At 37.3% G+C, this 16,939-nt stretch overlaps 1 protein-coding gene across 1 annotated transcript in view; it reads left to right on the forward strand.

Moving 5' to 3' along the window:
• The first annotated feature begins 1,860 nt into the window (after positions 1-1,860).
• LOC150090990 (patched domain-containing protein 3-like) overlaps positions 1,861-16,939 on the forward strand; it is an 85,802-nt gene continuing 70,723 nt past the window's right edge. Inside the window, exon 1 of the mRNA XM_090373725.1 lies at positions 1,861-3,463. Within this exon, the coding sequence (XP_090229851.1) occupies positions 2,467-3,463 (997 nt within the window). The 5' untranslated portion in view covers positions 1,861-2,466. The remainder of the gene's footprint in view (positions 3,464-16,939) is intronic.

A 16,939-nucleotide genomic window follows, 5' to 3' on the forward strand; every position in this document is an offset into this window, starting at 1 on the left:
AAAGCACATGGGTAGTTCGCCTGAAGATCTGGTGGTAGTGTTCTTGGTTCTTGTGCTCAATGAGGATTTATATCTGGATAAATGCATGTGTCCTTCAGTGTTTTGTCGCTATAAGTTTTTTTCCTGACAGAATCTCTCCTGGTCTATCATGAGAGACCTGGTCTATCAATCTCTCCTGGTCTATCACGCTATGGCAATTAGAGATGCCACTTGTACATATAATCGGTCGTTGGATATTGCGATATAATTAATTTCTGCTCATGGTCACCTGTCTTTTATTTTATTGTTATGTATGATATGTAAGTATACGGTTTACTCAGGAATGTAAGGATAACTTCATTGAAAACTTTTTATTAGGCTTTCAAGGATTAAAAACAACACAACTGGTTTCAGAAATTACTAGTTAAACTAGAAAACGTAGTTCTCAGAAATTTCCACTTCCGAAACTCGACAACTTGAATTATTAGCTGTTGTTGGTGGGATCAGGTTTTTAAAATGACAATTCATTATAAAGAACAAAGATTTCAAAACAAATAAGAATAGAAAAATCAAAATAAAATATAAGTTGCTGGTTTAGGCTCTTTAAATTTTCAAAAAAAAAAAAATTATGCATTTATTGTTGGTTTTACTTTCGCGATGAAAAACCGGAGTTTCAGTGAAAAAAACACGCAACTCTCACGCGAGATCGACTAACCCGGCCACAGGTAAAAAAGCCCATTAAAGTTCCTCCAGTCCAGAAGAGATTCTGGACTGGAGTTTAGTGCTGAATGTAATAAATACTGGTAATGGGTATTCCCTAGTAAAATTTTGTTTTCCGTTTAATACATGGAAATTTAGTGTAAGCTGGTTAACTACACTTGAGAAAATTTCTACAGGTGGTCAAGATCATTTACGAAGCATTCACGCTACAATACCACCCCTTTTTAACAACAAACTGTTGGTCTAAGAAACGCATCGCTTATGTAAACAGTCGGTAACCCCAATTATGTGCGTGAAAGCTATATGGAACGAGAGGGTTAGCTGGTTTCGGGCAAGGATTAAGAAACTATTAGGGTCACCTGGAATTTCAATTAATCATGTGTATTGCGTCTGTAAATTGCGCGTGTTCACTGGTCGATTTGCCTGTTTTGCTGGAGACGAAAAACTCGAGTTTCCGGGAGAGAGGAGAACCTTGATATCTACGCCTGAGACCGACTAACTCAGCCACGGGTGAAAAAAAGCCCATAGAGGACCTCGCGCCATTGACAGGATTCGAACCGGGTGTGGGGAGGGCGGTGACGATACTACCGCACACTCTTCGGGTAAGTATAGCAAGTTTCCCCCACCCTCTCCCGTAAATTCTGGTTTTTCAACCGGTAAACAGCCAAACTGATCACAGAATACAAAATTTGCTGACGCAGTACAGTACACTGAAACGTCATGGCTTTAGGTGCCTTGGTGCAAAATCAACCAACAACAATGGTTAACTAATTTCAGGAAAACAACATCTATATGAATTAAGCAATGAGAAAATGCTGATTAGGATTGCTTGCGATATTAAGTTTCTATCCTCTTGTTGGGTTCATTTTCACTTTTTCTGTTTACAGTTCTAGGAATTTTCTGAAATAAACATATTGATGCCTAATGGTTAACTACGTCACTGGAATAATAGGATGACGTTAGAAATGAATTTAATGAAAAATTTTCCCCCTTCCCCTAACCTTGGTTCATTGCAAGGAAATTTTGCTACACAGATAGCCATCTTGTCGTTTTTACTTCGCTGACTTATGCGGTGACGTCAATGACCAACCGGTTTCTGTAGCCTAAAGGTAACAAGTCTGCTTAATCGCCTAGTTTTATTTCTATGCCAGTCTCGCTGCTAACCGAGGCAGTGGGTAAAGGAGCATGCACACAGCGCCACGCACACATTGTCGAGGAAGTTAAAAGAGAAGTAGGACACTTAAGTCGTGTGGGAACTTCTGGGACTAGCAATAAGCAAACGAATAGTGCGCTGGATACTTAAGAAGTTAAGCCTACACAGTTGCCTCAATGCGAAGGGTGAATTCACTGTGAAAACTGTTTGATGACTGTTCGTTACTGTAGCACTGTTACCAAGTAAGTGCGAAACGCTGCTGTTGTCACGACAACATTGTTATGTGCTACACGTTTTGGTCAAGTCTGCTGCTGCTCAGCTAATTCAACTAAAGTTCCTATTCATCACGCTAGAGGCAGTCCGGTAACCACCTGTACAAGCAAGTCGCTTGATACACTGAGTTCATTTTTCAATTGGTGTATAAGCAGCTGTGCTACGACATCACTGCCTGGCTTGCTACTGCACATTATGGAATATTAATCTTGGTATTGAAGAAGGCTTTTAATTTCTACACTGCCCTTGTTCTTCATCACTTCAAACCACTGTGTGCATTCTCAACGCCGCTTTTAAAAAAAACCTGATAATCCATTCTCCGTTTTCGTCCTGATTTCAACATGAGGTGTGACTGCATCGATAGAGCCTTCACGTGGATGTTCAGAAAGTTAGGCCACGTTGTTGGTCGTTATCCAGGATATTTTATCATCGTTCCTTTACTAGTTTCAGGCTTGCTAGCTAGCGGTCTTCAAAGGATGGTATATGAGGAGGATCCAGAATATTTGTTTAGTCCGACAACCGGGCCTGCAAAAGACGAAAGAAAAATTATTGAAAGTCTGTTTCCGATGAACTTATCTTACAACTTTGATCCAGGACGTATAACCAAAATTCTTCCCTTTGGGAGACTTATTATAGAGGCCAAAGATGATCGATCAGTACTAGAACAGGGAGTGTTTCAGGAGGTGGTAAAGCTTAGCGATATGGTTAATAATATCACCGTTGAGAACGATGATCGAACGTGGACCTACCTTCAGCTGTGTGCCAAGAAGAGGGGAAAGTGTTTCAACAACGAAATATTGCAAATATTTGATCGAATACCTGAAATTGAGAAAGGAGCGTACCTTCTGAAATATCCGTTAATGATGGATGAGGCCAATTTTAAAGTTTTCTTCGTAGGTGGCTTCTTGGGAGGCGTGAAAACCGACGAATTAGGAATAATAGAATCGGCTAAAGCAGTGACGCTGTATTATTTTCTAGACAATACTACTCCAAAGATAAAAGCAACCTCGATAAAATGGGAAGATGCACTCGTAGAGTTCATTAATAGTAACGATTTCGAAAATTTCACCGTTGCTGTGTTCACTTCATTCACACTGCCGCGAGAACTTGAGAGAAACACCCAAAGCGTGGTGCCTTTCTTCAGTGTGACCATCATCATCATGCTGACCTTCTCCGTAGCTACGTGCATGATGGTCGACTGGGTTCGAAGTAAGCCATGGTTGGGAATAATCGGATGTTTATCTTCAAGTATGGCTGTAGCAGCAGCATTTGGTCTCATGGTTTACTCTGGAATGGAATTTATTGGAATCAATATGGCAGCCCCATTTCTAATGCTCGGTGAGTAACCATTTCGAAATACCCTTAAATTAAAAAAAAAAATAATAATATATATATATATATATATATATATATATATATATATAAATATAGGTATTGTAATATTTAAGATATAATGTAATTGTCTCTCTCTCTCTCTTCCTTCCTCCCTCCCACCTTCGTCTTTTTAAATTCTCTTAATATTTCTTTTTTAGGTTAGATTGTTTTAGAATATACGCCGGGGCAATTGGCCATCAGTATACTGCGTCTATGAATTATACATATCTCATCCCTGTGGCAGGAATCGAATACAGGTTTCCGCACTATGTATGAGATGGTATAGAAGCGACGAGATCCACCTCGCTATTCACAAGGGCCATTTTGTTCTTATTCCTCTCTATTACTTCTGTTACCCAAGACCAATAAGGCAATTGTCACTAGGACTCATTTGCAACTCTTATCTTACACGACCATATCTCAACCATAAATTTATGCATCACATTCGGTGATCACGAATGCTTGTTTAGGTTCTCAATTCCATATAGGCATTTTTCTTGCTAAGATGAATCCTACCCTACCCCTGAAGTACTCCCAAGGAAACCTTACATTATGCCCGGTGAAAAGATAATAATTCTAACACACACACACACACACACACACACACACACACACACACACACACACACACACACACACACACACCTAGATGTATAAGTTCATTGTTTCTGGGACCCGTGTTTATGGGAAATTATTGAAAGTTTTCTCCTGGATACCCCATCCCAGATGTCCACGTACGAATTTTTCTTCGGGTTCGAAAATTTATATAACCGTCCGCACGCTCATAATACAAGAAAACTTTAAAATTCCCAACAACGAATGACATACATATAGAATCAACAAAGTGTTACTTCTTCAGGGCACATCTTTTATTTTATTTTTTAACGAATGACTACAGAATGAGGCCAACTGCTCAAATTTCTCTTCTTCATTAGGTGCTTCATAGCTCTTTATGTAAAAGGTTAAACATCGTGATGTTTCTTTATCGCAGCAATTATTTTAGTCGATTGTGTTGTAAATTATCCAGAACAAGTGATAATTTAATTTTCATGAAACACTGGCTGTTCTATTCAAAAATGTCTCCAAAAAAAGGCAGCATCAAAAGAATAAAACTTTTTTTGAAATAGGATCCTTGTAAAGACGAACTTTTCATTGTTAAAATGAGTTTTTAAATTTTGAAATCTAAAATCGATAATTGATTATCCTCCTTGGACTAAACGTTTAAGCGCCGATGATTTTAATCTATAACTGATGGACTAAGGGGTAATGGAAACATTCAAAGTCAAAAAGACTTTGAATGTTTCCATGCGACAAATGATCATCGAAACAAATGGTGAAGACTAGACCTCATTTCGGGAGTTTTGGAGGGGATAAAATATTAAGAAGTCATAATGGTGAAAAGTCGCTCGAGCTGACCTGACCAGTGTTGGGCTGACCAACGAGGATCTGACAGAGCTGGAACAACAAAATGTAAAAGTGCAGGAGGGAATAGAAAATTCAGTCAGCACCGTTAAATGAAACAGCTCAGAACAAAACGATTGACTTAAGCCTTCAGTATGTTCCCGAAGGGGATGCCCATTCTCAGTGAACATAACCAAAACATGGAATGGAGCAAAAAGTTCAGTCGAGTAGTGAATGATCCTTTATACTGCTATAATGAATTCTGTCAAGACAAGAAGAAGAAAAATTGTATTCTGACTTCAATACTTGGCTGCTTAAAATGGAATAATTTGGTATGACTAACACAGTATGTAAATAATAAATGTTTATTGTACAGTACAGTACAATACATGTGTTTATTTTTATTGCTTTCGTGTTTTAATGTTGATTTGCTTTAATTTTTGTTTTTAATTTTAATGGATAATTAAGAAAACTTAAATTAATTTAATAAATCTAAAAAAAATAATCATGGAAGTTCATCACCCCTTTACAACATATAAATGTACATGTGTAAAAAAATATATCCGATTTACATCGTCTCGACATGCGTTGCTGTTCACAGGAACACGTATCCGACATAAATGGAAATACCTGTACAGTACATTAGCAAACCTCTATTGTTAATTCCCCATACTTAAGTCAGGGAAAAATAAAAAAAAAAAAGCACATGAATAAACTTGATGTTTGTTAACCAACCCCACTCAAAGCTAAATTTCGTTTACTCATTTCCCAATGCCATTTATCTTTTGTCATCCAAACTTACCACAAATCCATTCTTCTCTAAAATTAATCTACTACATATTTTGTTTTGAAAGGACAAATTTCATTTCTAAAAACAAAACTAACTTCAAATTAAAATTAATCTTTGATTAAAATGAAAAACAAATGTGACATATTACAGTAGATCATATATGCATTCGCATACGGTAAATTAATTTACAAGTTTTTGTGGGTTTAATGGAGAAAAAAAGTTATTCAAGCAAACAAATATTGTTATTCCAATATGAAGGTGTAATTTATATGTATGCTTAGCTTACGACCCAATGGAAAAATATTTTCTTATTATTTTTCAATAAAAGTTGTTTAATTACATACTATAACTTCTGTTAATGAATTAAAATCGGCTATAATGAGCATTAAATGTGCTTTCACGTTAATAAAGTTAAGTATAGAGACATTATACAGTAATCCATTCTCCCTGGCAAGTTCTCCAAGTTACTTTGGTAGGCGCAATATAGTCTAACTAGCTCAACAACAATCATGAGCTCCAAGGAAGAGGAAGAAATTGTGAGGTACTGAATGCATATTGGTACAGCCAGTTTTATTATCTTACTGTTTGTAATAAATATTCTTATGAATCTTATAATGAACTGTGATTAGAAGTGAGCATACAACAGATTTTCTCAATTTTTTGCATTATCCCTCAACATTTATGCACCTGTATAACCTGTAATTCTTAACCTGTAATCTGGCAATAAAGCTAATCTTGTTACGAGCATCTTTTATCATTACAAAAGAATTATTCTATATAAAAGCAACTCTGTAACTGCTTGATGATTATACTTTCATCAAAAACACCATTAGATAAATCACGTGTAAAATTGATAATTAGAGAACCGACAGTTATGTTTTAAGATTCTTCGTCTATATTTACTAAAATGCTAGGGAAACAATATTTTTAATAAAGCAATAGGATAATGCATAAACAATATCAAAAAATGTAATTATTTCCGCAATGAAACAGATAATTTTAAAATTAAGGGATCTCATCCAATCACGCAACTGGACAGAAGCCCGTTTAGTATCTTTGCAGCCCTAACCACTCGCATAACTAAACAAAAACACCACCTTAGCTCTATCACATATCAGCTATGACCAGTCTATTTTTGTGCCCACCTAGAGAAATAAAAGAAAGCGAATTTTTATTTATGATTTTCCTGTCGCCTACTTTTTGACGATTCTTACATTTCAAGAAAGTTTGCCAAAGGAAAGAGGCCACTTGTAGAAAACGCTTCGATGAATGAGGGCACGTTCTGGCGGTTAATACATTTAGCGAAGTCAAACACTGGATACAGAAGATTGTGATATTAAAAATATGTCCCGAATTGAAGTGTTTCGCTTACTTCTAGCATTATAACTGGTTTGCTGATACTTATTTCGTATGTTCCTTCTGGAAATGAGGAGGGAGATAGAGAAACGACGAAGAACATATGGCACACTGTGAACGTAATGAACTAACGTTACGCGTAAGAAAATGATAACCAGCAACCAGTAAACTTATATTGCTAATTGCAAGAAAAATAAAGTTAAAAGCAGAGTATGAATAATAAATGCAATTAAGTCATTTTCTATTTATACTCGAACATGGGGGTGAAATTCGCACACGTGGCATGAGCAACCCCGTACTTTCATGAAATCAAAGAGTAAGTTTCAGGGTTTTTTTTTTACAAAATAATGCAAAATATTGATTAAATATGCACAGTTAACAGCTAGGTGTGTTAATGTTAAGTTAGTCATATCTCATTATTATTTCAGGATGGAGATTCAATTGCCTATGAAAACTTCCCGACTAAATACTATATTATTTCAGATATGGAAAATCCTTAAAAAAAATTCCCATAAAAGCTAGTGGATCACCAAGCAGGGGGAATGCTCTGCATTATTTATTTTACTATTAATTCGATGTCAATTTTTATCGTTATAAATTTCTAGAGAACTATCTTGCTATAAATTTCTAGAGAACAGGTGTATGGCTTAGCAGCCACTAGGATTAATGAAAGAGAAACGAGAAACCAGCAGCAGAAGAACCGAAAAAAACAAGGAACCGCCAGCTTGGAAACGAAAACTTCAAGATAGGCTAACTGACCCAGTTCCAATAATAGGAGTAAGATATTTATTGAAAAAGTGAAGAGCATCTTCAAGAGCGACGACGTCCACAGCAAACAGGAGACCAAAAATCAGAGAATAGAATACTTAGACATACTGAAGCAAAACCTCCTCGTACTCAGCAAGAGACTACGCCGATACAAAGAGAGCGCCCAGAAGAAAATAAACAACCGAATCTTCGATGAAAACCGAATGAGCCTTATAGAGCAGTATCGGAAAAGAGAAAAACGGAAACGGGCCACCAGAGCAGAAGACGATCCAGGAGTTCTGGGTCAACTTTTAAAGCAATGGAGTAAGATATAACAGCTGAGCCCCCCTTGGATAGAACTAGAACAGAAGAAAACCAAGGACATATTAGAGTAGAGAGAATGGAATATTCGGGAGGAAGAAGTACAACAGTCGATCACGAAGTCACACATCTGGCGAATCCCAGGAATAGATAACATCCGCAACCACTGGTACAAGAAACTGACTTGCACACAGAAGCATCTAGCTGAGCAGTTCAACCGAATGATAAGTCACCCAGAGTTTCTTACTCAAGAAATCACATATCTGAAGGCTGAAGACCAAGGTACAAGAAACTAAGCGAAGTACAGGTCGATCATATGTCGCCAACGATGTACAAGATCCTGACCAGCTGCATAAGTAAGAAGATTTAAAACCACTTGGAGAGCCAGAACATCATGGCCGAATCGCAGAAAGGATGCAAACAGATGAATAAATGATGCAAGGAGCAATTATCCATTGATGCCACACTTATAGAGCAAGCCTACAAGAAGTGCCGCAACCTGTATTCCGTTCCTCGTAGCTGGCTAATAGAGACGCTGAAGGTGTACAAAGCCAATTGGACAGTGACAAACTTCCTAGAAGCAACCGTGGCCAAATGAAATACCACCATCAAGGTAAAGAATATCACAACTTGATCGATCCACATCAGGAGAGGAATCTTTCAGGGATAAGCCCTGAGCCCACTGTCGTTCTGTCTGACACTCAACCAGCTATCCACCTTGCTCAACAACAGCAAGTATGGATATAACCTCAAAGAAGGAAGAGAAACCTATACACCCTCTCTCACCTGATGTACACAGATGACACCCAGCTCTATGCAGCAACCGAGAAACAACTCCAGCAACTACTTCGGATCACCAAAGAATTTAGCAATGATATCAGAATAGAATTTGGTCTACACATATGTAAGACCCACGGATTGCCTCAGGGGAAAATAGTCGGCTAAAACTCCCAGCTACAGACTGGCAAAGAGATTGAAGACATAACAGGCGCAGAGACCTACAAATACCTAGGGATAATGCAGGTTCAGCTGTTAGAGCACAAGGAGATCAAGGCCTGCCAAAATGAAAAATATAGACTCCAAAGCCTGCTCAAAGCAAAGCTGAAAGGAAAGAATACAGTAAATCCATAAAAACATGTGCTAACATACTCCTTCGGGATCATATATTAGACTAATATTGAGCTGGAGGATATCATGAAAAAGACAAGGACAATGATGACTAAGAGGCACCAACACCACCCGAAGTTAGCCGTGGAAAGACTGACAGTAGCTCGGAAAGGGGAAGGAAGAGGCCTGATAGACCTCATCGAGCAACAGAAAATAACGATAGCTAACCTGGAGGATTACTTCCAAAAAAAAAAAAAAAACGGAGCAGCACTCTACCAGGCCAGAGGTAGAGTGCTCCTCCGTTTAAAACAAGCGTCATAACCCCACTCAACCTAAGCGAGGAGCCCCTCCCGCCAAGATGTAACAAATGAAGCTAAAATATTTGGGTAAGGAAGACATTACATGGTAGACATCATTATGACCTCCATCAAGACCACATAGAGAAACAATCTAACACAGCACTTGTAGAACCTACATAACAGCCTAGCAGCAAGGAACTCCAGAAAGTCGCAATCCTGAACACCTGTAGGATAGTCAGAGAGTTCCTCGACCAACAGTAACACTAGACACAACCACCCTGTGCACTTTGTACCAGTACTCGCCACGGGATGGAAACCACATCAGGGAAAAATAATACAACTACAATAATAATAATGCTATCCACTGTCCACCAACCAGTTTCTACGCTCACAACCCCAAAGCTTTGGCCCGTCTCCTCCTCGTTATCATAGCCTCTCAAATAATAGACTCAGGAATGTTTTTAGTTGATTTTGAGTCAAGGTTATTGTTGCAATCCATGTAGTAGAATAACCGTATTCATGTCGGTGATGGTACAATTGTTACGGAATGTTTTAAGCACGTTTTACATAGTTTTATAAGTAATAATTAATGTTTAATGTATTGGAAAAGAATTAGGCGCATCAACGATTTAGATCTTGCGCCGTATATATCCGCCTGTAAATTGTGTGTTCTATAGTCGATCCATACAAATTTCTCGTATCACTGACAGGATTTGAACTTGGGCCTTTACCACCAGTGTGGGAAGTAATATATATATCTGTTTTGTTTGTTTATTTTTTATACAGCAGATTAGTTGATCGTTAGTGGGCATATATACTTTGTTTCACTTAAACAAACCTTTATAATCCAAAATGGTGTTTAAAGATCTGCTATTTAACAATAAAAAGAAGTATAGACAGTTTCCTATGACCATACTCATGATCAAACTTAACCCTATATTCTTCTTTTTAACAAAGATAAAGTTACACTAACTAATTAGACTGAAATACACCAAACCATTCTCAAAAGACAGTTGGAGAGGGGCAGGGCATGGGAGTGGCGTGCTATAGGGCTAAATTATATTCCGCTTTCTTAAAACTCTTTTTATCTTCATTCTAGCATTCACAAACGAAGAATATTTTCAATCTGACAATTTCTACAATAAGTGATTATGTCAAAATGTATCCGTCATTGTGGAGATTATGTTAAATTGTACACATGAATATATCAGTTAATATGACATTTTTCACACAATGACTGATATATTTTGTTTCTAATGTGTACTAATTTTTCCTGTGTTTTAATTTACAGGTATAACATTGTATTAATATAATGACGATAGTTATTTATCTTCTTGTATGTAGTATAGATTATAATGATAGCTTCTAATTAAAATATGAATATTCAAATGAAGCACTAATACAGTACATTATTCAATTACATGCCCTTGTTTAAATGTTCATTATCGCCAAGTTAGACGATACCTATAATTAAAGATACCCTATAGCTCCTGCTTAGTATTTAACAAATGCATGATCCCATATTTTATTTTAATGACGAGTGTACCTATGAAATGTTGTAAATCGGCTCTCTTCAAGTCATATGATTCCTAATGTAATGTAATTACTGATTTCAATTATCTCAATATTAATTACCTTATTCTATGCTAAAAGTACTTCCACCTAGCTGAATTGCTGTATGAGGAAAAAGCACATCAAACAGATAAATAAATCAAATATTTATTAATGTTAGTTACTAAAGACAGAATTCTTGCTTCTGATAAGAGATATTTTACCCAAGTATGGAAATACTCTAGAAGGTTCTGATCATTTGCTACAAATTCAAATACAAGAGGTTCTTTAGCATCAAGAGCCAATAATATTAAGGTACTGTTACAGCAGCGTCCTGCGTACTTTATACTCTAACGTATCTATTAAAATGATAACGAGCCTTTCTCCTAGTTAAATTTAATTAAAGTTTAATTAATTTATTTAGTGATTATTTATTTTTTTTATTAATAGTAACAAAATATGCAAATCTTTCAAAGAGGAAACTCGAAGAAACTGTCAAGCTTTAACCGGATTATTTTCTTTTGTTACATCCAATGTTTCTAACCGTATCCGAGGGCTCTCTAACATTTCTTCTATCACCTTACATCATCTTCCTGAGTGCTTTTCTATTGGGCGATGTGAAGGAGTACTGAATGGCCAACAAAGCCTACACAACCTTGAAGAGAATATTATGGACGTGAATCTCATAACGCCGAACCGCAAGTTCGAAAGGTTGTAGAACCAGTCAGAAGCAATCTTCTGGGCGAACCAAAGACTGGATGAACTTTAACAAATGACTGAGAGTTCAGAGATGATATTTTTCAGCACTCGAGGTCGCCATGACTTCCACGACAACAGACTCAAGTGGATTGCGACCATCATCATTTCTGAAAAGCATAGCTGACATTCCCTCCTTGCTAAGATTTCTCCCAGGAGTAAACTCTCGGCCTTACAGGCCTTACTATTTTCAGAAAGTAAAGTAGAAGCAGGCCCGACAGAGAAGTTGGGGGAGGGGGGAGTTAGGAGGATCATAGTGCTCTTCCTGGCAATTCTTCAAGGGGACCGGTCAAAACTTTAATATTATATTTTTAACTAATTAAATTCAGTTTTGATAATCGGCAAAAAATTCTACCAACTTAAAATAATAAAAATGTTTTTATTTTATTAATTTTAATCGTTTAATTCATTATATGTGAGCAATGAGTTGCCGCTTTTTAACCTATACATGCACATACACAAACAGGGGCTCTCGACGCTCTTGCTGTAAAGGTGAAAACTTTACACCTGCTCCTTGGTGATACTAAATGCAGAATTTCTCGTCTCATGAACGAGTTTCACTCTTACACTGGGCAGCTTTCCAGATCGTATAAAGTTGGACTTGTTTATAGTTTCCTGATAATAGCAGGAACTAGTCTGTGTTTCAACAAGAAGTTACTTTAAACTTCTCGTTGACCACACGCCCATAAAAGATAAGAAGAATGCTTCATACAGTATTTTAGCCCCTTCTCATTAATTGTGAGATAAATTCGCTTTATTGTTAAAATTTTATACCTTAATTGGGGATTACATCAGCGTGTCCGGTCCCGATGAAAAGTTTGGTTCAGCGGACCATATTCCTGTTTCCCAAAGTCCATTAAATTGCGGTCCGTTAAACTGAGAGTTTATTGTATCTGAGTGATGTTCTGCGTAATGCACTTAATCATGTGAAAGACAATATTTTTTAAGTTTTTGTATGGTTCTGTATAACCTGTTTAAATGCTGAAAAGGGTTTTTCCCTGTTTTGTATGAAACAAATTTAAAAGTGTCAGATATACACACAAATTCCTGAAATTCCACAGAAGCAATGTGTGAACCAAAGAAATTTCAATTGTATTTTAGTGAAGCAGCCGAGATATTTGTCCGTCTCATCCCATTTAGACCCCGTTCTCTCTCTCTCTCTATTATCTACTTTCCTCCTTTCGAAAACAGCAGTGTCCACATTTAATGATGTTACCAAGGCTGGGGTATGTAGGTCACTACATAAGTCTGGCGTTTTCGATTGGTTGCTTACTACTTCTGGTTCTTGTATACAGGTTCTTGCGCGTGAGTGAGTGAATGATCACGGTGCGTTCTTAGTCGATTTCAATACGTTTAGCTGTAAGGCAGGTAGCCCAAGAACTAGGGTGTCTTGCTGTTCCTGTTTTATAGGTCGAACCAATAAGTCTAGAGAAAGAGTTCCAGGTCACGTTTATCTGTCATAGAAAGCTAAAGGAATCGTCTTAGTGACATGGAACAGGCGAAACCTCCCGGATATCTTGGCAGACAGTGCATCTGTACCGTTATACTTGCTGTCATCGCACAGCTGGTAGAATGTGCAACACTTTTAAAAGTTTCCTTCTTTTGAATACAGCTTCAGGTTTTCCGAATTGCAAGATGGGTCAAAAGTATTACAAACCAGCCCCAGAGAACAGGAAAAGCAGGGAAACCAATTAATTTTCTCTCTTCCAGTTTGATATGGATTGTGTTCCTCGTTGAGATACACGACCTGCTGACATTATCGTTTCCAATTTTATTTGTAATTATTAAACAAATAAATCTTCTTTATTGCACAGAAAGGGTACAAAGTATATAAATAACGTCCATAACAACACATCACAGTTTTAAGAAAGTCAAATTAAACTCTTTTTTATCAACATTGCAGTAGACAACTTTTCGACGCAGAATTATTAAGCATACCTATTAAAAATACGATTATGACAGGATTGATTTGGTTTTGATTTGGTAGTTGTTGGCGCATCGGCTTCTGTGGCCATATTGCACCTCCCAAGGTTTTTGCAGTACTTTGATCCAAGCCCGAGGCGGGAATCGAACCCGCGACCTTTGGGTTGCCGGGGATTATGACAGGTGTAGGAAATCTGCTTTCAGACATGGGGGGGGATAGTTGATTATTGGAACAAGCTTGCATCTGGTGTCGTGGAAGTGAGTAGCATGAATAAATTTAAGGAACAACTACGGAAATTATCAGAAGGAACAGACAGGTGATGTGGGAGTTTTTTTTTTTTTTTTGCTGATATTGCGCAAGCATACTTTCTTGCTTCATTTCCCATTATTAATGCTAATAACCTATGACAATTTAAATCACCATTGTCTTTTTCCAAATATGCAACTAAGTCATCTTCCCATCTCCTAGTTGTTTTGTTGTTGTTTTGGTTTAAGGAGCATCGGCAACTAAGGACACGTTGCTCCGTGTATATTGTCTGTAATTTGCGTGTGTTTGCTGGACGAAAAACCCGAATTTACGGGAGAAAAAACCATACTACCCCTCGCCCGAGACCGACTAACTCAAACAAGTTGTGAAAAAGACCCATAAAAATTCCTCCCGTCATCGACGGGACTCGAACTCGGGTCTTTTCCGCCCGGTGTGGGGAGGACGGCGATCATACCAACTGTGCTACCGCGAGGACCCATCTCTTAGTGATGATGCATTATCATAGTGGCTGTCAGGTTTATGGTGTCGTATTGTGTAACATAGATTATAATGCTTCTCAAAAGAGAACTAAGGGATTTTCTACGGATTTCATTTCTAGTTTTAATTTTTAAAAATGAACCAAGAGTTTAAACCAACCTGTACATAGGTTATAAACTATGTCTGTGTGTGTATATATATTCTGGATGAAATGAAATTGCTCTTTCAAAAAACATTATTTGTTCTTTTTATTCGATGTAGTCAGAACAAAGAATATAATTCTGAATTTGCCTAATTTTCCCAAAATAATATAAAGATAAACACATACATTTATTTATTGAGTGAATAATATGAGAAGGAAATACTTTCGATTGTTCTTTATTATTCTATACAGTAGAGAATCTAGAGAGATGATTTCTAAACGATGGCGTGGCACAATAGTATATTTCGGATTTTTACACACAGGTCTATGGATTGTTTTATTACACAATGTGGGTATGTGTGTGTATATATATATTTTTTTACCTAATATTAAGAAAAATGTTTTACAGTCGATTAAATAATGTTAATATACACAATACCCACGTCACAAATAATTTTTTTTTTAAAATTTGCTTTACACTTTCAATTGTAAAACGCATTAAGTATACTATGAGAATTCGAGTGGATTTTGGAAAGCATACACGAGGAAGGACAGCAATCTACTTCATACCCTGTCTTTGTTCATATACAAATTTTGTACATGTACAAATATTTCAGTACTTCCGAACAGTTCAGAAAAACACTGATCTACAGATAAACAGTGTTAAATTTTCGAGATAAGGAGATTTGCATATCCAAGATGAAAAACGCTGTTGAGTTGAAAATGTATATATATATAAATTAAACCAGACACTTACAATACATAACAGTAACTGACAAATTCAGCTGAATTTGTCTAGATTTCGTATTTGTACCACAGCACAGCAATCCATATTAGAACAAGCACCCCGACGGAACTCGAGCATGTTATACGACCGATCGACCAGAATAAAAGAATCCCTGTAGCTTTGTGTTCCAAAGGCCCCTGATGAACAAATAAACTGTCCACTTTGTTATTCACTAATCTTGTTTTCTCTGTATTCCTGAGGTCAGATCCTGTCGATGACAAACAGGAAATCAGCACCTCTGTTAAATGTATTTCGTGAGCGTTCAGTGCGGGTACTCAGCAATGGACGATACCACACCACAAAGATTTCTAAACATGCGTCACTAACCTCCTGTTTCCTGTAGTGACATAGGAGGAAATCCTAGTGTTTGCTCACAGAGTGCTGCAGGAAGTGACACATTGGAGGGGAGCATTCGCAGAGAATGAAAATTCATCGTGTAGTCTAGGTGAAAAATGCATACCTTATAGTGCTGTTAACCTCCATATAAAGCCAGAAACAGGTATTTACGCCACCATTCTGGGGCAGACTATTATGACCGTCTTATTTTCATATAGGCGTATCTCCTCGATACTCTCTTCAGAGCACAAAAAGCCTTGGATGACAGAGTCCAACTGGATATAACCTTCTTCGATATCAAATCTGTTTTCGATACTGTCTCCATTTATAGGCATCTTAATAGAATATTTCAGGGTATCTAACCAAATTGTCAGCATTCTGAAGTCCTTACTAAAGCGGAGACACTTAATTATAGCCAACAAGGGGTGTGAACCTCAAGGTGGGGTGATGTCGACAACCCTCTTCGCAATCCTACTTGAACCATTCCTCGCAAAAAATCCAAATTTTAGCTCCTTCGCTGATGATCTAAAATTCTTTATCAATTCAAAAGACCCCAAACAGATATATGAAATTAATAATGAAACCTCCAAGCAAATTCGACAGTTAATTGACTTTTTACAGCAAGCTGGACTCCAACTAAACAATGCCAAGTCAGCCCACATGACAATAACGAAGAAGAAGGTCAAGAATGACATTCGAGTTACAGTTAATGGTGAGACAAGCCCCTAAAGTTTAATCTCATACTGACCTGGGACTAACGTGGGATGAAGACTTAAATTTCAAGGAACACTTCCTAAAGGCAAAGAAGAAGACTTATGCTGCTTTCTGGGCTATCCGCCAGAAGCTCGCAGGCTGTCACAACACCAAACTGATCGGGCAATACATTAACAGATGTCTCACGCCTATACTACTATATGCCTCAGAAATCTGGTCCTCTGCATCTACCTCTCGATGTAACAAATTTCTGTCAATGGAATATTGGATTCTGCGGTGACTGAACTGTCTGGGAGGGAACCCATTCACCATCTCGAAATCCATTCTCCTAGTCAACTTAGGCATGACCTCCTGGAAGCTCACTATCCTCAAAAAAAAAATATGTCAATTTAATAATTTTCAAGATTTAAAATTCTATTGGTTTTGAAGCAAAGAAGGTGAAGAATTTGGGTTTGACCGACTGGA

This window comes from Mastigoproctus giganteus, chromosome 1 (genome assembly GCF_048544385.1).
Source record: "Mastigoproctus giganteus isolate SK-2022 chromosome 1, ASM4854438v1, whole genome shotgun sequence".
Lineage (NCBI taxonomy): Eukaryota > Metazoa > Arthropoda > Arachnida > Uropygi > Thelyphonidae > Mastigoproctus > Mastigoproctus giganteus.